We start from the raw sequence: 22,754 nt of genomic DNA on the forward strand, positions 1-22,754 counted from the left end.
GACGAAAGCGAAGAGAAGAATCCCAATACGATCAAGGATATTATAATAAAACAAAGAGAGAAAAATGGAAGGTGCTATAAACGTATCGTCGACGATCAATCCACACAAACAACCAGCGTACCTCCTACGCCAGTGTTTCCAAAGCAGAAACTTCGAGAGGTTCTTTTTAGCCACCGGGTTCACCGTGTAGGTGCCACTCTCGATCTTCAAAGGCATCCTTGGAATAATCCTAGTCCCAGGCGAGGAGCATCGACTCCGCCTTTCGTCGTCCACCACTCGAGAATATTACTCCGAGGATGATAGCCAAATCGCTCGCGTTTCTATCGATTCGCGTCGCTGTTGGGTGCATTCATTCGATCACCGGTTCTCCTCGGAATGGGAAACGGTCCGACGCGAGTTCTATTCAACCCGTAGGACTCGAAGCGATGTAAAACGTTCCACCTCGAGCCTCGCCGATCACAAATTTCCCGGATTCCCGTTGAATATTTCGATCGAGTGACGCAGGAGATTGAAATCCGCGATTCCCGCGGGACGTACGCGCGTCGAAGAGCACGTGTCGGCCTCGACCGGCCCGCACAAAGACTCTCCTCTTCTTTCTCCCGGCGACCTTTGTCACCGGCGACAAGAACTCGCGAAGCCCACGCTGCTAGGATGACTAGTTACCGAAGACTGGCATTCCCATCTCGTCTCTCTCTCGTCTACGCCACGGCCGCGCTCTCTCCCTCTCTGTCCTCCCTCTTTATCTCTCCCCGTGGTGCCGAGGGCACGAGGATATTTCGGGAGCACTCAAAAAACCACACGAAAGCACACGCTCGCTCGCTTCCTCTCCGCGACCTCCCCTTCGCGCACCGCTCATTCCTCGCAGCGCCAGGGAATCAGGGGGTTCCTCGAACGTTTGTGTATTTTTTCCTGTCTAAATTTTGTTGAATTGCAGTCCGACCGCGTCAGGATTGAGTTGCCATCGAGTTTCATCGGGATTTCGCGAAGTCCCCGAGACACGAATTCATCGAAATACATATTTTCTTTGTTCATCCCTTAACGAAGCTAGTCTAATCGACAGTCCCGCTAAAGTGACTCCGAACTGTTCGAATGTTTCTCACAGAACAGCTTGGAAGAATAAGCCAGCAGGAGTATTCCGAACGGCGGACACGCTTTCATCCCCTAACCATAAATTTCCTCTCCTAAATCCCCTAATCTTCCAAGTAAATGGTACCCTTTCACGAATCCAACAAAGGAGAACTGGACAATGAATCGTCCAATGCTGGAAAGCTGGCGAGCAGCGCGTACAAAAAAGAAGAGAGGAGAAGAGCGCCCGTGCTGGCAATCGGTGGCATTAGCGGCGGAAGGGGGGCGGAAAAATATCGGGGCTGCCGGGTGACGCGAACACGTGTCCGGCACGCGCGTGTCTTCCACGGGAGCCCGACCGACCGAGCAACCGGCTGGCTCGTCGAAAGGGAGGTCTGCGTTTTCGATTTCACGTGCGCGAGAGCGGCAAAGTACCGTCGGAGGAGCATCGAAGGGTTAACAACCGCCTTCCGCCGCGCGCTCTTTTCAGGGAGTCGCTGCTTTACGCGAGCGTCAATCCGCGCGCGCCTTTATGACCCGCGTAATAGACGCTCGTAGCGTTTCGCGAGGCTCTAAACGCTCGCCAGCAGCTTTTTCTCTCGTCGAGCGCAAGCCGGGGACATTCCAATATGCTGGAAACGCCTGTCGGCTCGGTCGCTTTAAAGTCCCTGGCGATTCGAGCGTGTATCGTCCGCCTCTGATCATTCTAATTAACCGCGGAACATCGATGCATCCCCTTAGCCCCTCCAGCGAGCAGAGACAGCGATGCAGCGACACGCCTCGCGAATGGAATGGCTTTTCGCGTCGAGTGCGAGCTAACGACTGATCAGACGTACGAGATTACGTTCAATAAAACCTGCGATGTATCCTCTGAAGACAGAGAATGAACTGAGGTTCTTTATTAGCCGAACATCGATGAATATGCTAAATTGACGATTGTAGAATAGCGCGACGCGCGGTGTCCTCTATTTTCCTTCGTGTCTAAATGGTACGCGTCGAACGACCGTTTCCAAGTAAGACGACAACCGATTAAGATAACATTTGCCGAGACAGACAGGAGAATGCCGATGACCAGGCCGGGACGGTTTAAAGGGAAACTCAAATATTTGCCCGTGAGAGTTCCAGTTCCCGGAGCGTATCGGTGACAGGGCGTCGTTAACGCCAGCCCCGACGTTCCCCAAACCGACAGCGTAAACTAGGGAACCTCTTCCGCGACGAACCCTTCCTTCCCCATACATGACACGGTATATACCTTGTCGGTTTCAATTACCAAGCCCGTAAATCACTGCCAGCCGTTTCCTCGTGCACGGAAATAGAGCGAAGACAGGAGAACGACAGGGGGTGAACGATTGCGAGATGTTCGGCTCGAACGATTCGTCGCCGGGAGGATTTCCGTCGTCGATCAAAGTTCATGGAACCTTATCAATCCCTCGAGACGCACGGGAGAACTCGTAAAAATTCTTCGCGGCCGCGCTCTCTCGTTTGATCCGAAACGAATTGCATCCCGGTCGCCGAAAAACTCCTCGAACGACATAAATAAAGCCGGCACCGCGCACGCATGACTAGCGTGAAACAAGAGCCGCCGTCTGGGAATGCAGAAAGCGCGCGGCCTATGAATCCAAATGCAATATGGCGCGCTCGCGCGTCCGAGCCCCATTCTAAGGGCGCAGCTGGACGGACGGCGGAAAATTACACGGGGCAACGTTCAAAGTGGTCTTTTCAGCGTGTCGAGGCGAGCTGCAGCTTGCCCTCGAGAATGACACCGAAGCTTCGATCATTCTGTCGCGATAGAAATATGTTTGCGTTAATGAAATCTCGGCGGGGAACCGAATGGTCTCGTTCATCATTGCGAGGATCCTTCTTGGGCTTTCGAAATCAATTTACGCGCGTGTGCTTCGTCGATACTAGTCACACCAAAAGAAAGTCCTAAAGATTGAAGCACTTGATCAACGTATGGACGTACTTCAACAGAAATTGCTCGAGGTCCCGAAACAATGTCATAGGAGCGTGCAAATTTGCTCGGACGCGTCAATGGCGCTGGTGTCGAGGGAATCCTTGAATGAGACGGATCACACAGGCTTACAAGCTCGCGAGCGTGTAGCGCTAACACCACGGGTGTCGTATCCATTCATAAATCGCCGTTGAATAACAGAGTACTACGATCGAGTAAATACATTCTCCATTGTATCGGAGCGTGTACCGTTTGTTTCAAGGAAACGCGGGGACTGCAGCAACACCTGGCTTTATCTCGCCGCGGTCGACTAATGACTCCACCAGCAGGCACGATAAGCTATCTGTTAGTCAGCATTTGGTAGCGTGTTTCACTGTTTAGAGGCTACCGTGCAAACTATATACGCGAGCGCTCCGACGTTCCACCGAGGTCCGTTTCGCGGAATCAGCGATCCGCGGCCAAATATAAATTCTAACTGGCTCCGATTACAAATTGTCAGGGGTACCGAGTATGTTGACGGTGTAGCGTGTACATGGAAAAGCCTGTAGGCGCATTACCGTGCGGATCGCGTGCCCGATGAGGGAGATACTAACTTATCAAGCATGCCAAGCCGTCTTCCGAGTTCCTTGCTCTCCGGTAAACGAGCTATCGTTTCCCTCCTACTCTATCCTTCCTCCATTCAAGCTTCCACGAAGGTGGACGCGAGAACTTGTTTTCCAATCGAGAAAATTCTCCTTCCCATAACGAAACCGCTAGCTTCGAAATTGAGGCAACCTCCGACGGTCTCGGACTCGGATGAAACCGCCGGCGCTCGAACGTGGAAAGAAATGATATATTCGTCGCAAGGGCAAATTAATCGCGCTCGCTGCGAACCTGACCCGAGACAACGAGGCGAGTGGTTGAAGAAGGAAACCGGAAGTCTGCCGAGCGAACAGAAAGCGGTCCCAGAGAGATCCCGCGAGTCGCAGGTGTCGGCCCGCAGCGAGCAGCGGTGCCGTTAATTGTCAAGAGAGTCGCGTGACTCGTGCCGGAAGAATAAAGATTGTTTCCATCGCGCGCAGCGCAGCTGCGATCAGTCCACGGTAATTGAGACTCATTACCCGGCAAATCACCGTGACCGATCATCGCTCATAGATTCATCCTGCCGCGCGAAAGATTCACCTTGCCCCGCAATCCGAGTCCCCGCGATCTTCGGAGCCGCTTCCGTGTTCGCGACGACGCGACGACGGGCCGTACGTGACTCTCGCGGGAGGAGAGGACACTCGCAGCACGCAACGTGCCCTAGGTAACTCTACCCTAACGCCGTGGTCGAGAGCTCGCAAAGTATATTGAGTTACGAAATGAACGGTAAATCGAGGGGAGACGGGCCTAAAATAGAGAGCCACTGCCACCGCGACACGGTTTAAATACCGGCATTAAGACAATCTTCCGGTTGCACACGTTCGCTGCGAGCACCGTGCCGCGACCTGCAGTCTTTTAATCCCGCTGAACCTTTCGTTCAATTGTTCCCACGAATCTCGGCGAAACGGTTTGCACGGAGAGAAGGATTCTAACTCACGATTGTTTTCGATAACAAAGGAGTCAATTGAATGTACAGAACCACGGGACGGGGTTGCGAAGAGATCGAAGCGATCGCGAGGAGTCGGAATTAAATATAGAAAGATGTTTTCATTGGCCGCCGCGATGGGTTCTAACACTTTTAAATAGCCCGGCGAAAAACTAATGGTCCCACGCGATTTCGTTGAGGATCCGATTGAAAGAGAGCTTTCGCCGCGTCCGGTACCGAGACGCCGCGCCGGTCGGGACGCGTGGTCCTTCTTTTTCGGAAGTCATCGAAGGAGGGAGGACCGAGTGTCGCGGTAGCCCAGGGGTAAGTGACACCGGCTGAACTCTCTCGCTTCTATATATAAACGAAAATAAAGCAGCTTGACATTTGAACCGTGCCCACTCTCTCGGGCCCGCGCGTCGCCGTTCCCAGTCCCCCTTCATCCCGCGTCGCGACGACGCCCGACGAAAAGGGAAACGCGCGGTGCGCGGCGTCGCGACGGCCGGGCCGGGGAAAAATTGTGTCAGCTAAATTAGGAGAACGGCCGGGGCCGGTCCCCGTATAGATCGCTTTCAGAACCGCTTTTTTTTCCCTTCCTTTCTCCCCCTTCCCGGGTTTTCGTTCGCACCGGAACACAGTCGAACGGGGGAATTAATCGATCCCGTCACCCGACAGAAACCAGCCCCACCGAGAAAGTACGGGAGCCTGTTCGTCGGCCGGTCAGTTTCCGCGATCGAGCGACGGCAATTAGCATGAAATAAGAGGGAAACGAGGAAAGTGGTACGCGCCGGAGACATACCGGACGGGATCTAATCGAAATCGAGATGCCCGATTAAGACATTAACTGCCAAGAGAATTTCAAGCGTCTTGCGTAGCGATACTTTTTCTTCCGTAACAATGGAAAATGTATCAATGGTATCAACGTATTCATATTACGTTATTATCTGGCTGCATGTGTTACTAGATATTTTTACTCAGCATCAAGTTTCTTATTGTAATTAGTAGATGATTCCTTGGTGAGCAGTAAGAATGAATACGTTTGCTCCTCTGAGGATTTTGAGAAGTTTCGAATGTTTACCGCTAGACTTGAATGGAATTTATAGAAATTTTACCGTACTTGTCATTCGTAGACAGTTCGTTTAATCGCGAAGAGAATGCAGTTTTCCTCGACTTGAATATCCTCGAAATGATGTACCAGTGTTTCGGCTTCCGATAGGCACCCGCAGCCTAGATATATCACAGCGACGCGCAGAGCGTCCGGCAACGCCGCCTAAATGATTCTAATGAAGCAACGCGCGCGGAAATCGCAAGCATTGTTTCGAGGCGCGTCGCGAATAACAATTTCCAACGGACGCCGCGATAAGAGGCTTCCTCGGCCGCAAGGAACCGACGCCGCGAGCGCGGCGGCTCGTAGATCTATCTCGAAAGTGCCGTGGCAGCGTTATTCTTCCTAAACGAAAGAATTGAACGCTTCCGCTCCGGACGAGCGGCTTTTCAGGGCACAAAACGCGGAAACGCCGGCGATGTAGGAGCTCCTCGCGATTCTGGCGAATTCATTAGCGGACTTTCACCTCGCCAGCGGAGCGGTTTCCGCTCGTTCGGCGTCCATCGTCGGATAACTCTTTCTACGAGCGCTCCGCTCAGGAGACCGTGACAATAGCTTGTCACGGGAATTGAAAATTGCCTATAAATAGCGCGTAACAGACCGGGGACCGCGTTATCTGCACGAAGAGCAACCACGGGGACGGCCCTCCGCCGCGACAAAATGGCGAGCGAGACCTTGCACTCCGCGTCCCAACTATAAACGGCGCACCGCGAAAAGCGACGAGTTTCTTGAACGCACATTTTTAACGCGTTACACGCGTGAATGCTACGGCATTCATTATCATTGTGATACAAAATTACATGAATATTATAAAAATACAGCCCTGATTTCTTGAAATTATTGTGGATTTTAATGCTGGATGTTCTGCAAATCAATACTGAATGATCTCAGGGAATAAACAACTGAATCGGGAATTTATTCTTCAACGAGCTTTCAATTTTTTTACTGGCTTATGTAAATAGTCTCTCGCGCGAGAGAAGCACTTGCACCGATACGTATTACGTTTCATCCGCGTTTCTTATGGAATACGTGGGAAATAAAAGAATACGTCGCTGAGACGTGTCGCCCGCGGCCTCAATTCTATTATTCCTCTTCGCCTCCTCCGTGATTCTGGATTACGTTTATGCGTTTTTTATCGACACTAAAGACACACCTGGAGATCGAATGGCCCTGCGAGCCGCGGTTTTCGAGAGAATGGAGAATAAATTCGCCATCGACGGACTTTGATTCCCGATGGAGGCGCGTGAATTCCTCGGCCGCGAAGGCGAACGCGCGGCGGGAGGAGATAAATCTGCGGTTTATTCAGCGGGGGGTAGGAAAGGGTCAACTTTCGGGGTCAGTCGCTTTTGGAAATCAGTCGGGGAATGCGGGGCTCGCGCGTATTTATTTTTACCGTGATCCGCGGGGCACGCGCGATCCCGTGAAACACGCGGCACAGGAAATAAAAGAGCACGCCGCCGGACGGACGCACGTGCGACCGCGCGCGGTGCATAACGACCGGTCAAGGATGCACTATTATTAATATGTCCCGACCAGTTTGCTTTTTGGAGGAAGATCGGCACGAAACCGTGATTAATCCGATGGACTTAATTATCGTCTCCTTCGCGATTTCATTCGCGACCTAATCCCTCTTCGTTAGCCCAGCCGCGGTCAAGCTGTTTCCTACGGGGTGAAACTCGGGGAATGATTTTAATGGGCATACTCGAAAAATTAGAGCCAATTGCTGCGGGCTTCCAGCCTCTGATAGGAACATGCATAAATTGAGCGTGGGCTTTCGTTCGCGACCCAGAATCGAGACGAGCGAACACGAACTCCAGCTTGCCGGAGAAAAGGACGGGTTCGCGGAGCTTTCGGTTTCTAGCGCGAGATTGGCTCGAATAGAGTCGGGTCTAGAGTCAACCGAATACGCTAGGATAAATTTCTGGTGAATGAAATTCTCGGTTCCGCGGGAATAAATCGTGACGCATAGCCGAAGGACGCTGATTCACTGAATGACGAAAGATTTGCGGGACTGCTGAAGCTATTTCAACTAAATGATCTAAAAATCGGTGGAATTGAGAATCGATTACGATGCAAATCTGTAGTGATTTGCATTGTCAAACATCATAAATCAAAGGGGAATGGGTAGAACGCCAAGGTCAATACTAACGACGATTTAATTCGTCATTGTCGCATCGATTCTTCGAGGCGAGCAGTGTATACTTCGCGTTCACCTATTCTCGCGGCTTACGGAAAAATTGAATGGACGTTTGCCGTGCGTCACCGTGAGTCATCGATGCGAGAAACTGCAGGGACATGGTCGTCGATGCCATTTTCGAGTTGCACGCGAGCGAGACGCGTTCTATTCGACGATAATCGGACGTTAATGAATGAGATTGCGCTACGTGGGACAATATACCAACGTTGCACGCGCGGACATTGTTTAAATATTTACTGTGTACAGAGATAACGAGCAATCAACCTCTGGCCTGTGTCGCTTTTATCATCGCTCCTGTCCAGACAGCTCGAAATTAAACGCTAACGGAGAGATAGCCTGAAGATGGACGGTCCTATTACTAGGATTCACAGGTGGTTGTAGTCAAGGGACAGCGGAACAAAAGCTGGCAAAGCTTCCAGGACAGCAATTACAAGCTCCAAGAGCGGTTCAAAATAGAACAATCTCCGTTCATAAATTACTACCGACGTTGCTTCGATCGTTGCTCTCCGAGGCACGCTTAACTAGCATTCATTAGTTTGGTACCGATCCCCAGTGGCGTACTTGACCAAACACTGGAACAGGGTATCACAATAATCCCGTAATTACAGTATCGCAGTGAAATATAGATCCATAATATAATAAGTGTAATCAGCAGACAACGAACAGACACAACAGAACAGTCCTAATTCAATTTCAACCTCGCACAAATTTCTTTCCGCGTCTTCGAGTTACCTCTGCACGAAAGAAAAACCATCGCGTTGCATCGTAATTAATGACGCACCGTATACAGTCGCCGAAAACGCAATCCGTCGCGGTCGGAAGGCCGCAATTAAAAAATTCCGCGGGATCCGCCGGCCGCGTTTCAATGAAAATCATCGTCGCGCGTTTCAATTAAAATTCTCGCGACGAGAGGGTGGAGTCACCCTCTCGCCCGAGGGGATTCCACGTCTATTTTCACGCGTGAAAACGGGGGAGGCGCGTCCGGGAGTGACGAGCGAAGCGGACACGAGCTTTTTCGCGTCCGTCCGTCGTCGTCGTGCGTCTCCGTCGCCTACGGGGGAGGAAAGCGGGGAACCGGATTTCCGAAAAAGGGAAAGCGACTCGGGACGCAGGTTGCCTGTACGCCGCGACCGTGTGCACGCCCACTTGAATGCGATAAATTATACGAGGAGGCGGGAGCGAAGGGGTCACCATAAAAGAACCTGTTACGTTCCAGATATTAATCCGGCGAGCGGGCATAAAATCGTGCGGCGGAGTCCCGTGTCCCGAGGGGACTTCACCCCCTCGATGTTTCGGGCGACAATAAGCCCCGGGGAAAAATAAACTATGCACGCGGCGACGATCCCCTTACGCCGGTGGCCACGTTGAATCGCGATTGATCCGTGTATTACCGGATCCAGCGGTTGCTGTGGGGTGTCTGATCCGTTAACCCCTTATGCGAAAGATCTTTTCACTTAACCCCTTGCCCTGCGATCCATTCCTTAATTATGATCGATGTAACTGCTTTCCTATTAAGAAGTTATTGATACGAGACGGGAACTCTAGGCGTACTCTACGTTTGCTCCAAAGTGTAATTATTGGTAATAGAAGAATAATGTTTAATTTGAAAGAATCGAATAATATTTATGCTTGCTGCATTTTGCTTAAAATCTTCACTGCCAGTCTACGTTGTTGTAAGGTTAATGCTTGGTGTGGTCATCGAGGAGGACTGACTCCTCTATTCTAGAAACAATGGAATTTATATTTTCAATTATTTACCCCATTCCTGTATGTTAATTTTTAAAAGTTAAGAGATGGAAGTTTCGCAGTTTCAGTGGACAATACGAATGGAGGACTCGCAGAGGCAGGAAGTTTCAATTTTTCGCATTCTTTTGAACCGATAATGATGCTGTAACCGCGACGGAGGAGATCGGAAGATAACATAGAAACATGTGGCGATAAAATCGCGCTAAATGCACCAGAACAGCTGATCCGGTAGTCAAGCGTGCTCAGATACCGATCGGCCTATAAAATTGAGTGCCCTCGTCGAAGGGGTTGTTCTCCCCTGTTCGGCCAATAACCCGACAACAGATAAACGTGAATGGGGTTATCCCACGATCTCGCTCACTTAATAGGCACGCCGTTATCCCGTCGTTAAGTAGCGCACCGGCCCACGTTCAGACCGTGTTCAGGGGCAACGACGAATAAACATCGAGCAAACAGTCGATCGTGAAACGTTGTTCACGCGATTAAGCCGTTTTTCGATCCTTTCCCGTATCTATGCGGGGAACGCGTGTTACTAAGGCTACCACCGATAAGCCTCGATGTTCTTTTAATTGAATCATTATCCTGCGAAAGGAGAACGAGAACGGTCTATAACCGCCTAACTGGCTTCCGTTAATGGAACCCTCCGGTTCGATTAAATTCCAATTCTCTACGGCTCCTGCATCCCTTTCATTTCACTTCCAATCCCTCGAGAAATGAACCGATAATGGAATTTCAGCAGCTGGGAAAGTGATGGGAACCTGCTCCGGAAAGTAGAGATCAGGATCGAAAGACAGGCAACACGAAGTTTTATTTTTCATTTAATCGATTTTCCTGTTCTACTCGATCCACCGCGATCCATAATCGTAGCATTTAGAAAATTGTCGTTTGATCTTTAAACGCAGACATACGTTCGCTTACACTTTAGGCAAACAGTCGCGCTCTGACGTCACCCGGCTCGCAGATAACTATTGGGTTCGCCAACCGAGAAATTCAAGAAGAAAATCCTCGATCCGTTTCTGGGTTGGCGAGCGAACGATCCATGGTTCTCTGTTCCCTTTATCGATCGTCCAGAACCGGTAGGTGTGACGTTTCGCGCAAAACGGACCCCGCTCGACAAAAGAAGAATAGGTGTGTTCTGGCCGAGCGTGTTTCTATACAACGACGCAGGGTGTCCATTGTGTTTCCTAGTCTCAGCGGAGAGGGCGTTCGGAAAAGAGAAGTATTCGCGAAGCTTCTTGAAAGCGCGATAGAAAAAAAAATGGGACTTTCGGAGATTAAGGTCGAGAGGAGGCTCGTAGCGTGAAATGGGTCGCGAGATAAAACAAACGTTTCTCGCGGTCTCGCTGCGGAGGGATTTCAAATTTTTCCCTCTACGGGACCGTGAGCGCTTCCGGTTTTGCTTACGAAAGTCACTGCGAGCTCGCCGAGGCGTTTTAATCGACTAAACGTGGGAAAAGAGGAATTAATTCCATTCGAGTTTCAATGGAAACTCGATTCAAAAGAGACGCGCACAATTAGCGGAGATTAAAGAAATACTGTAATCCACTGCGGCGGTAATTCGAACGTGGAGATTCATTGATACACGGCCATCGCAGTTGTCGAAGGATTAAAGGAACCCTCGACAGAGGAAGGCGCTCGAAAAAGAGCCGCGTCGAACGCGAACGCATCGTCACGGAAGCACAGATGTTTGAGAAGTTTCAACTTCAGGGCCGTTCGAACTACTATCTCGAAGGCACAGTTAGGGAATACACTCAGCCGCGGAATTACACTGCGATGGTCGCAGATGCAACGCGCGAGCCGAGGATCCAACAGCTGCGCCGCCAAGATATTCCCTTTTTGCGCTCTTTTATCGGTTACACCGTTCAATTCCACGCGTCTCGATGTTCGCAGTCGATGAAACGACTTCGTTACCCGGTAAATGATCCTGAATTGCTCCGTCGAGCGACACCGATACCGCGGAATCGAGAGTTGCGTGTCGTTTCGCTCGCTGATCGACATTATAATATAATTTCGCGGTTGCGTCACAATGGCGCGTGCCTTTACAATATTCGCTCGTCGATCGTATCGTTCGCCGCGATGCTCGACGGACCAGAATCACCTATATCCCAGACGAATCGGTATCGATGGACGCCTGGTCGCTGCTCGATCGAGGAAAATCGAATTCAAAGTGGCCACGCGACTGACCTACTGCTCGAGTGACTTCGTTACTCCGGAAATCGGTAGAATATTTCGCGCGTTCCAACATTTCCAACGCGTCCCGCCTCGAGAACGAGTTAGAGGAACGAAAGTCGTCCGGCCTAACGGCGAAGAATCGGATTTTTCAGTACGGCGAAACTCGTTCCTAGAATAACCGAAGAATTGTGGGAAACGTATCCGTTCCCTCCGAGGCGGCTGCATTCTTTCGCGACCGCGAGACGCTAAATGGAACCATTCGACGTAACGAGGACGACTCGGCGTTTTTCTGATCGCAGGATCGATTCGCCGCGCTAGTGAACGCCAATAACGAGAGAGACACCGTGGCCTGCGCGTCACCGCGCGAACGTAAAAATGTGTCCCGGGAGTAGTTCGACGCTCCACTTTTTCCACGGAGATTTGCTTTCGCAGCGCGAGCGAGTCCGCGCGACCGAGAACGCGATTAAACGGCACGCAAAAGTAGAGTGTTCCGTAGGAGGTAAAAGCAAGGACGGCGGCCGTGTATTGGCGGGACAATCGGGCCGAGAGATGCTCCTCGGACCACCCAGAATTTCGTTTGACAATGCCGCTCGGCTCGCTTCGATAGCGTCGCACTCTACTGGCTAACGATGCCGTACGCGATTCCGGTCCCGTAATACCCGTGCCTCTTCTGACAACGAGACGCTACCGAGACGATGGAAGATTATTCGAAAAACGATCGCGAAAGGAGCACGATTTAAGTTTCCTGCGCGCCCACGATCGAAGCTGCGGATTAGGAGAATACCGCGAAGAGACTGCGCTACATTCAGCAGTCGCTTCCGAAGAGGAAGGAATTCAACGTTTCCTCGTTTCCTTTGCGTGCGAGATCGACTTAATCCAACAAGGTTGAAATTTGAATATTTCAAACGGACTAGTTAGGAAAATTGCTACTCGAGTGCAGGTGATATTTTACCGATCACCGGCACGCATCTAGTTCCACGGGTTACGTCTGAATACATTAAGAGATCTAGAGTTCACCCGTGATAGCGTACCCGTCCTTGCGAACAGGAGGAAAGAAGAAAAACACGGTCGACATATTTTGCGCCGTCCGGCGATGTATTCGAGCGTGTCGCCGTTCCACGTCCTTACGAAATTATTATTGTCGTTCCGGCAGGCGCTTTTCGACTCCCTGCGCTGGCCCGGATACTCCTCGGCGCGTGTAACATTTTTAATAATCTCCCCCGACCGGCCTTTCGCTAATGGATCGGTGTATCGGCCCGTTCGAGCCGACTCAATTGAAACGCGAACGTTAATTCTATTACGAAACCGCCGACGATTCCTTGTATCTCGCGCTCGACGGTTTCTTGCGGCCGCGGAACGGGTCCGGCGAATCGAATTAATCCGATTCCACGGGAATAAAAACGATCTGGTAAGGTCGATAACTGGAACGCTAACTCCGTACGCGAGCGCGCAGCTATGTAACAGGTTTCACGGGAGAATAATACCGGTGTCACGCGATATTATAATTTCAACCCGGCGTTTCTGTATTCAGCAGGCGATCCGTTTTCGAGCGACTGGTATCATCGTTGCTCCAGTTCGCGGGAAGCATCCCCGCCGAGCGAAATTCATGCGGCACCGGCCGCAGAATAGATCGTTGCTCGACGGAACGCGTAACGGTTCGAGAGTGTACCAGGTGTCCCGGCGAGTCTCGAACGTCACCGGATGGATCGGTTCCGTTCGACCAAAACAAACTAACGTCTCGACGTCGGTTTTCGATATAAGGGACAGACAAACGTCTCGCAAACTTGCGATTGTTCGGTGGAAGTATCGATGAAGATGTCCTGCGACTGATTCTTTACGTAATTTCAATCCTAAATAGATTCTTCGCGTATTTACAAGAGTTTTCTAGAACTAGCGAAAAAATAAGAGAAAGTAGCATTGTCAGCTAAGACTTGTTTCTAGCTACTGTTAATGTTGCAGGGAATGATTGTAATTCATTTGACGCGTTAGAAGAGTATCTCGTATTGATTCGAAATATTTTGGACCCCGTTCAAGTGTACGCGATAAAAGATTCGGTGTAGAAATGGTTCTCGAGAAGACAATCGGAGTTCCTCGACGAAGCAACCCGCGGTGTTCGTTTTTGAGAGAGGATAAAATTCCTTTCTCGAGAAAGAGGAGCGAGGTGCGAAGCGTACGGGGACCAGTATATAAGAAAACGTTTGCACGGTAACATTAATGGACACATTGCCGAGTTTAACAGTACACTTTAATGCCACGACCGACACGGCTTAGTGGTTCGAGTGGCGTAATCGTTAAACGAGCCACTTGGCATCTCGTCGATGGTATTCCGTCGTCGAAGGAGAAAAAAAGGGGAATGACCTACCTCATCGTGGCCGAGTTGCTCGAAACTTCCACGAAACCGTGGAGATTCCGGGCGGGCCCTTTAAATAGGTGCCGGACCATCCGATTTTCGGGAATCGAAGAACAATGCTGACGATTCGTCGCACTCGCGACTCGATTTATCCGCCGAACGACATTTCAGTGAAGAATAATCACCGGGATTGACATAATTGAAAGCGATGAAAAAACGATTAGATTCACTTCGCTCGGATCGGCGCATAATGAACTCGCGATAGCTCGCGGCTAACGCAGGTATTTCGATGCGATTCGATTCATGAATATGCAGATGGATTAGCAAGAAAGTGAGAAATCCTCGAGAGATACGATCTAGCACAAATAACAAAGTATGTTTTCCTCCATTAACGTGAATATACCTCGATCGTTTCGAAAAGTATTCTCCCAATTAAAGTTACGCGGTTTCCAATCCTTTTCGAGCTTAATATTGCATAATTTTTTAATTGAACGCGACTGCACGTAAACCCAGTGCTCCCCGTTTAAGGGAAAGTCTCATCGCGGGGCACGCGACGATCGTCACGTAGGCACGCAAGCTTCCCTTCGTTTGAAAAGCTCTCTCGAAGCTTGAAACGACGCGATTTCAGCAGTTTTCCGTATCTAGATATCCCACTGATCGTTATTGAACACGGAAGCGCGACTGGCGACGAGGAAAAACAAACTATGACGTGGGAGAGACGCTGCTCCCTTTGGCAATCGATAGCTACTTATGGCTGGAAAAGAGTAGGAACGATACTACGCACGAGGGGTCACGTGAAACCATGGAAAAATGGTACCTTCAGAAGCGCTGTTACTTATACATTCACAAAGAATCCAAATACACAGGATACAACAAAATCTCCTCCGATCCACCCGAATAGATCCTCTCTCTTTACACATTTAACAAACCCCTACACCTACCATTCACTTAGCACATTGCGTACTGGTAACGAGAAATCTCGTTTTTATATAAAGACTTACCTATGCAACTTCGCTAATTACCACAGCATTGGAAAAAATATAAAATTTTATTCCTATTGATTATCTATGTATAGTGATATAAGTTGACCTCAATGAGAATTGCCATCCGCAATTCAGTTTTCTGAAAATGATCCGGTACGCAATGTGTTAAGGATTAAACAACAAATCAGTTAATGCCGTGTACGTCGTACATGGTACTCGTAAAGGTTAAAGAACATCCAAATATCAATGACCACGCAGTGAACGGACAGACGCGACACGTTACGAGAATCTAAATCGGCTGTTCGTGGTGCAACCATAGCGCATCCGCAAAAATGCCCCGATAAAAAAGGACACGGACGCTAACGAATTCCACCTGACTCACCTGCGTTCTCCAGGGACGCGGTCGAGAGAGAGAGAGATTTGAAAATTCGAAAGCTCCTTCACGCCATAATCGTTGGCAGCCAGTAGGCCAGCAAGAGTCCGGTTCAAGGCTGACGATGGCTCAGGGAAGGAAACGGGGTACACGGGCACAGGAGGAGAATCCTCAAGGATCGACCGGCGAACGAGAATTTTATCCGACTGCACACTGTTCGTCTCGCAGCGCTCGTCTCAAAGCTCGTAACGGTCTCTCACCGGGGCACAACGTGCTCGCGACACAAACAAAAGGTGACTGAGGGGCTGCCGGTGTCCTGACCGCCTGTTCACCTCGTCGAATTCGACCGGGGGACCCCACCCTCGCGTTACAATAACAATTATTATAGGGACTTTATCGTTCGAGATCCACCAATCGACGAGACATCTTTGACACTAGAACTACTAGTCGAGATCACTGGTTTCTCCTTTTTTTCGCAATTATTATCTTTGAGGCACTGAACACTGGAAATGATTTCGAAATTGCTTTACTTGAAGACTATGATGAATTTCTGAAGAATAATTATTAATATTTTTATAGGGATTATCGATCGTATTAACCTTTGCACTCGAAGCTTTTTCTCACTGACGTTACCAGCAACTGGATGTAATTTTAATAGAGAATCTGTTTTTTATCGATTATAAATATTAGAATATATTTAATGGCGAAATTTTACAGTTTGCAATGACAAATTTTAAATGGCTCTGCTCCGGAGCCCTCGAGTGCAAAGGGTTAACCCTTTGCGTAATAGGGGTGGCTCATAGCACTAGGTTTCATACGGGAAAATTATAAAGTTTGATAATTAATATTATAGTATAATGTATCAATTTGAGAAATACTGAAATAATAACTTTGTTCCTCAATGTATATCGTCAGAATATCGTACAGAATATCGTCTTCATCTCATCAGGAAATGTTTGAATATTTCTAGTGAAAAACTTCCGAGAGCAAAGGGTTAAATGCTCGGTTCCAGTGTTAAATGTTTTCTTACGAGACCCAATTGCGGAGTAGATACGATATATTGAGTTGATTCGTTTTTAGTGTAGGGTTCGAATCATGGCGTACGATAAATATTGCGCATGAATGATTATGCTGGAAGGTGGTAGATGGTCATTGAAAATACGAGAACACTCACGGCTAATGTAAGATGCTTGAAAACGTACCATAAAGGTGGTCCGGAGATAACTTAGACGTTGAAGGGAATATTGAAACGTGGGGTGTAATGAAGTACGTGAAACAAGAAGAAAACGAGAATCGAGTTTGACGGCGCAGGACGAGCAGGCAACGTGCGAATTTTAAGGGACCACACGCGTTACGATTTATCGTAGTTTTACCCGAACAAGGGAAACCTATCTTGCCATGGATCTTATCAAGAAATCTGATCGAACCGTTTCGTCATTAAGAACACATCCATTTCAGAGATTATCGTATAAAAATTAAAATTATTCCATGACTTTCTCTCATTTAACATATCAACTAAACAAATAATTGTGTCAATGCTTCACAAAGAAATCTATCCCTAAGGAACGCACGAGTAACATTTAACGCGCGTTCGCAATGGAAATGATATTAATCGGTAAAAGTGAAGAAACCGTTTCCCAGGAAAATTCTCTAGAATTCTACGGAAATTTCAATGCGATTTGTCGTACGACAGATCGATACGTGTATGGTAAAAACTGCGCGAGTTAAGACGACCCGACGGAATCGTCGGGATCCCGACGTGATAATTCGTCGAATGATAAATTGTAACGTGCACGGGTGCCTTTAAAGGAATACAGTGGCGAGCGTTGACAGGTACCCGGAGTCCGAAAAGGAACCCGTGAAATAAAGGATCGGAGAACTTGTCACACGCCGTTGCGTGTATACGTGTGGGTTGGTTGTCGAGCAGCAGCGTGTTTGGTTACTCACGTATGCGCGGCTGTTCCTGTTCGCAGCCCGGTCCCAAGATCCGCGGCGAGCCGTTCACTCCAGGATTTCACGGGGATCGAGCATCCGACGCGACGATCTCACACTCTCGACAATTTAACGGTCAGGGTGTGCCCCGAATTTCCATGCGACCAACGGCACCCGTCAAACGTGAACTACTGCTGCCGCCATCTTGACACGAGCGCGCCAAGCGCCGCGTACCGGTCGATCGCCGAATCGAGAGCACCGCTCCGAGCGGGACAATTCGAAACTATTCTAACGGGGAACCCCATTGCACCGACGAATTTTTACGAGAATCGAATATTTTTTAACACTTCGCGATATCTTTGCGGATGTAAATTCACGTTTCCTGCGATTGAAGCGTTGAGTAGTAGTTTTGCAAAATATGTCGACTGGAAGAGCTTTGTACTTGATATTTGTTACTTTGTAGTAATTGTTTAATTACGAAGATTATTTAGGGGATGGTTTACCCTGTTTTTATGAATAAAGGATATTAAGAGTTTCTATTTAGTATTTCTCGGAAATTATTAATGTGAAGTATTTTTGAAGTCAGTCATATGTGAATGACGTTTATTGTAAAACATGAAGTTTGTTACCGATAATTTATCGATAAAAAAAAAGATGTTTATAGAACGATAGTCTCTGCTTTTCCGTCGGTGTACTGTCTGATATTACGATTTGTCGCAAAATTAAACAAGTTTTATAAAGTATCATTTTATCGGAGAATATTTGATAAATGTACCGTTGTCCTTGAAAAATGATATAATCGCGTGATCTCGAAATTTCAGTGAGAAAGGTTTCGATTATTATTTGCGGAAAGTGTGCGAAATCGAGCGAAACGGGGAACCACGAGTGGCGACATATTCGCGAGTCGATTATTCGAAAACGTGGGTGATATTGTGGAAAAATGATTGGCACGCGGCTGGTTTGTCGATACTAGGAACGTGTTGCGTAATTCTGGTGCAGTTGATAGCGATTGAAGCGAGAGAATAGGGTACGGTCAGGGTTCGCGAATAATTCGCGACGTCCCTGGCTTCGATCGAATCGACGTTTTCGCCAGCGGTAGTAGCTGTCCCTGGGCAGAATGCAACTGCGAGGTGACACGGAATCACGGACCTAGTTCGCTAAATTTGGACGCACGTGCAATTTCTTTGGTACGTAGTTGTCGTGCGAGTGACACTTCTTGTTCGTGGAGTCTTGTTTATTTTGCCGGTAAACAACGATCGCGAAATGGAGCGGAATACTATTAATCGGCTTTTTTCGACCGACTGCTTTCAGAACACGTGCGGCTCGAACCGACCACGTGGGCCGCGTGTACCAAGAAACAAGCGCCGCATCGTCCGGTGAGTGCATTCGGAAAACCTGTGATATCTATTTTATCGGAACAACACGATGCCGAAAGAATGAAACTCTTTTGTTCTGAATAAAACATAATACAGAGGAGAGATTGCCAATCGTCGAATGCACGTGTAAATTACTCTGAAAGGGGTAACCTTGCAAGATGATATTTTGAGAGCCATAAACGACACGTTCACGTAGCTGATACATATATATATATATATTTTTTTTTTTCTAAAGGGAAACGATTTTTTATGTATAGAGAATGTATGTATTTAATGTGTACCATGACACATATCTGTGTACTTAGATAAAGAAAAAAATGTGATCTAGTTTATAGTACTTTGTCAATTAGAAGCTGCTTTATTATATAAATTAAACAGGGATATGTACTATTAATGCAGACAAGGTAGCTAAATTGAGAAAAGACTGATAGCGTAAGGGAACACAAGCTGCAATATTAATTTGCCGAATTAAAGAACGTGTAAAGTTATGGCCCAAGAAGAACCGGAAATAAAGAAGCTCAAGCATTCCGTTATCTCCAACCACGTCTATTCTGCTGACTTTCAAACACTGTTTTGCGAACACTGGCATAATTTTAAAGATATGAAGAAGGATTATCTTGAAGTTATATCGAAACCCTTTAGAATATGTAAAATTTCCAATTTTCTTTGCAACGAGGACTTTATGGATGAAATAAAAAATGAACTGTTGGACGTCAAGAGTAGAAGAAATAGTATAGACTTGTATCAGTTCGAACAGACTAGCGATCTGTCCAATGTAGATACTAAGAACCTAAAATTTTTATATGAAACCTTCCAAACAGATTTAGCATCGTGGATGGAGCAGAATACTAAGATAAAACTCAATAAAAAAATATCATTGTCTAGCTCTTGCTATTCTGACACGGATTATTTGTTATGTCATGACGATAACATAGGCGATAGAAGAATTGCTTTCATATTATATCTATCAAAGAATTGGACCCTGGATGACGGAGGAACCTTAGATTTGTTCGATACGGATGAGAATGGATTACCCAGAAATGTTGTAAAGTCGCTAGTACCAGAATACAATTCTCTTGTATTTTTTGAAGTTGTAGATAACTCTTATCATCAAGTAGCTGAAGTAACTTCCGCAGACAAGTCTCGCTGGACTATTAATGGCTGGTTTCATGGACCTTTAAAAGACAGTGTCAGACCGCCAAGACCAGATATCGAATTAAACTATATAGAACCTGTGAGCCACCATGTACCTTTGGACAATTGGATAAAATCGTGCTACTTATTTCCTGGCATTGTGAAAGAGATTCAGCGAGACATGGAACTAGAGTCATTTGCATTTTTATCTAATTTCCTGAAAGACGACATTTATGAGAAACTGGCAACAGACTTAACATCAGGTGCAATAGTCTGGCAGAAAGTTGGTCCAGCAGACATCCGTAATTATGAAGTAGCAAAGGAAGACACTTTACCGGAGGTCTTAAAACAATTTTACAATATGTTCAAATCTATTTCAATGTTTCAATTGCTGAAAGATTATACAGAATTGGATCTTGTACCAAAGAAGGAAACCATGAAACCCAAGATGACAATTGAGCTACAGAGATGGTCCAAAGGTTGTTATACATTGATATCCGATAAAACGGTCTCTAACGATTCTACTGTCCCTATCAACGAGAAGAAATCAAGTAGCGGAAATATAAATCAAAACGACGATGGTCAGGAAGATTCATTGGACACTCCAAGAACAAGTAAAAGCAATAAAGACTGCCAAGGGTCGGGCCGTGATAGCCCTGTAAGCAATAAAGAGGACGAAGAGATGAACGAAGACGAAATAATGAAGACAATCCCGAAAGGGAAATCCCCTCGAACCAAGAAGAAAAATTTGTCTCAACAATCCTCCTCGGTGAAATTAGAAAATCTCTCGCCCCAAAAACTCGCCAGGGTTTTAGACACCGATGACTCGGACGTGTCGGACATTGGGGACTATTTGTCCGATCCATTGGACTGTTCTCTCGAATGTTCCGATCAAGAGGAAGACATGGACGATACGGTTGGATCGGAACTAGGAGCTCTGGACGTGATAATTCAATTTCAAACGGGCCACGTACCCGAGGAGGATACTATAGACTACGTAGATCCTAAGGAGCAAGAGGGTGCACTGATCCACGTCCCCGCGAAGAACAACCACCTGTGTCTGGTGTACAAAACTCAAGGCACTTGTCGCGTTCATAAATACGTGAATCATTATTGTACAGATTACTTCTACAATTTAATTTGTACATACTACGAATAATCCCGTTGGCTAGTTGGGAATTGTACAATGAATCGTGAGCGAGTCGCGTTCGCTTGACAAATGTATCATAGTATTCGTATTAATAAAAATTGTCAGTATTTATCGTCAAGCAAGTAACATTGTATTATTTCTATTATCTCCAAAAAGATCCTTAATTATATAAAGTCATGATTCTAGGGGGTATCGGTCCGTGGGACCCGTGCTGCTTAAGAAAACCACAGTGCAGAAAACATTCTCAATCATTTATTAAGTGTCGTACATAGCTGGACTCTCAGGTTCTCGTTAGCCAAGTGCAATCGGGGTTCATGCATGGATCGCAAGTGTCTACATTTACGGTGCAAGGTAAGCACAAGAAAAATGATGAAATATGAAAGGGTAAGCGATATGGTATTAAGCTTACGATTTGCTGTGGTTATTAGTCTCGATTTCCGGACGTTGCACTTCTATCCTCGGATGGGACGAACCTTCTTCCCCGTCGTGTCTAACGACTTTTGTGGTAACCTGATACGTAAAAGATTTTCGATGGAGTATATCAAGGAATCATAACGCGCCCGGCGATTAGAGGCCGGGGCAGCAATAAAAGTACAATTATCGTAAGACAGTCCGCGATTCGAGCCGCGTCCGAGTCTTCGGCTCGGATCGTCCGAGGCGGAAGCCATTAGCGGACACGCCTTAGATTTGTCTTCGTTCCAGATGACTTAAACGTCCGGGGAACCGATTGCTTCCAATTGCGCGAAACGTGATACGTCATAATCTGTACAATTAATCTCGGGTCGGCTTATTAATCACCTGAGAAGTAGTCGGTATCCCAGCCATACGTTTCCTCAGTTCGCTTAGCTGTAATTCCCTCTGGAAGCTCGCATCGCCCTCCTGGGAGTCTTCGTGCAGGCCCTCGTTGATCGACTCCGAGGAGTATTCAACCTGCACCCATGGGCAGATCGTCGGCGACGCTTGCAAGGAATTCTTGCTGCCGGGTCGCGAAAGGCGAGGAGAAAGTCGTCGCAGCAGCGAAATCAGTTTCGATCTAAAATGGAAGAACCGCGTCGCAAATGAATCCTCGATCGTGATTCGAACACTGTTCGCGAGAGAGTTCGATGCTGTACTTCGTGCTAGGCGTTTGAAGATGATCCGAACCGATAGGTCCGCTTCTCGAAAGTTGCTCCGCGCTTCTGGTCGTGTCCCTCCAATGCAATTTATTGATGGCCCTCCCCACTCGCCAATCTAAGCTGCCACTTTGTCGGGACTGAAAGCCTGAAACGTGATTTACATTAATTACACCATCTGGAACGCGCGTCTAGGATTTACGACGAAGCTAGAACCACCGGGCAGCCGAAATTGCAGCCTGTACGCGTCTATGACTAAAAAGGAATGCATATTTCCCTTCCCGCTTTATGATTAAGGCGATCGCGAGGCGAGAGATTCGAAACCAGTTATTCCGAGTGGTCCGATGGTTCCAGTATGAAAATTGAAATCCTTACTTTGTTCGTTCACGGTCTGGCTGACCCTCCAATCCAACGAGTTGCTACTTCTATTTACGTTATAAATGTTATCACAGGATTTCGTGGCGAGATATGTGGCGTGATGTCGCCGCCTCAACAGTTTAGAGACTGGTCCCAGGTTCCTGAAACACAATCTAGTCAGTTTGGAAGAGCAAGTCCCGCATAA

General features: G+C 47.7%; 2 protein-coding genes across 8 annotated transcripts in view; one reads left to right on the top strand and one right to left on the bottom strand.

The window, feature by feature from the left end:
- Positions 1 to 22,754, bottom strand: part of LOC116430282 (uncharacterized) — a 40,103-nt gene that overhangs the window by 12,156 nt on the left and 5,193 nt on the right. For 6 of the 7 annotated variants that reach the window (XM_076368413.1, XM_031984189.2, XM_031984188.2 and 3 more), the window contains exons 3-6: positions 22,568 to 22,722; positions 22,193 to 22,340; positions 21,879 to 22,113; positions 21,490 to 21,590 (exon numbers count right to left, since the gene is read on the bottom strand). In XM_076368413.1, the coding sequence (XP_076224528.1) occupies positions 21,490 to 21,590; positions 21,879 to 22,113; positions 22,193 to 22,340; positions 22,568 to 22,722 (639 nt within the window). The remainder of the gene's footprint in view (positions 1 to 21,489; positions 21,591 to 21,878; positions 22,114 to 22,192; positions 22,341 to 22,567; positions 22,723 to 22,754) is intronic. The other variant, XM_031984195.2, reaches the window with a different exon arrangement.
- On the top strand, positions 18,073 to 21,202 carry sud1 (Prolyl 3-hydroxylase sud1). Its single transcript, XM_031984196.2, has 2 exons — positions 18,073 to 18,607; positions 18,732 to 21,202. The coding sequence occupies exon 2, from the start codon at positions 19,284 to 19,286 to the stop codon at positions 21,087 to 21,089; it is 1,806 nt and encodes a 601-aa protein (XP_031840056.1). The 5' UTR covers positions 18,073 to 18,607; positions 18,732 to 19,283; the 3' UTR covers positions 21,090 to 21,202.

Source organism: Nomia melanderi, chromosome 1, assembly GCF_051020985.1.
Source record: "Nomia melanderi isolate GNS246 chromosome 1, iyNomMela1, whole genome shotgun sequence".
Lineage (NCBI taxonomy): Eukaryota > Metazoa > Arthropoda > Insecta > Hymenoptera > Halictidae > Nomia > Nomia melanderi.

What these genes read in the sequence shown, in the direction of transcription:
- sud1 (XM_031984196.2), top strand. Translation starts at nt 19,284, where the DNA reads ATGGCCCAAGAAGAACCGGAAATAAAGAAGCTCAAGCATTCCGTTATC.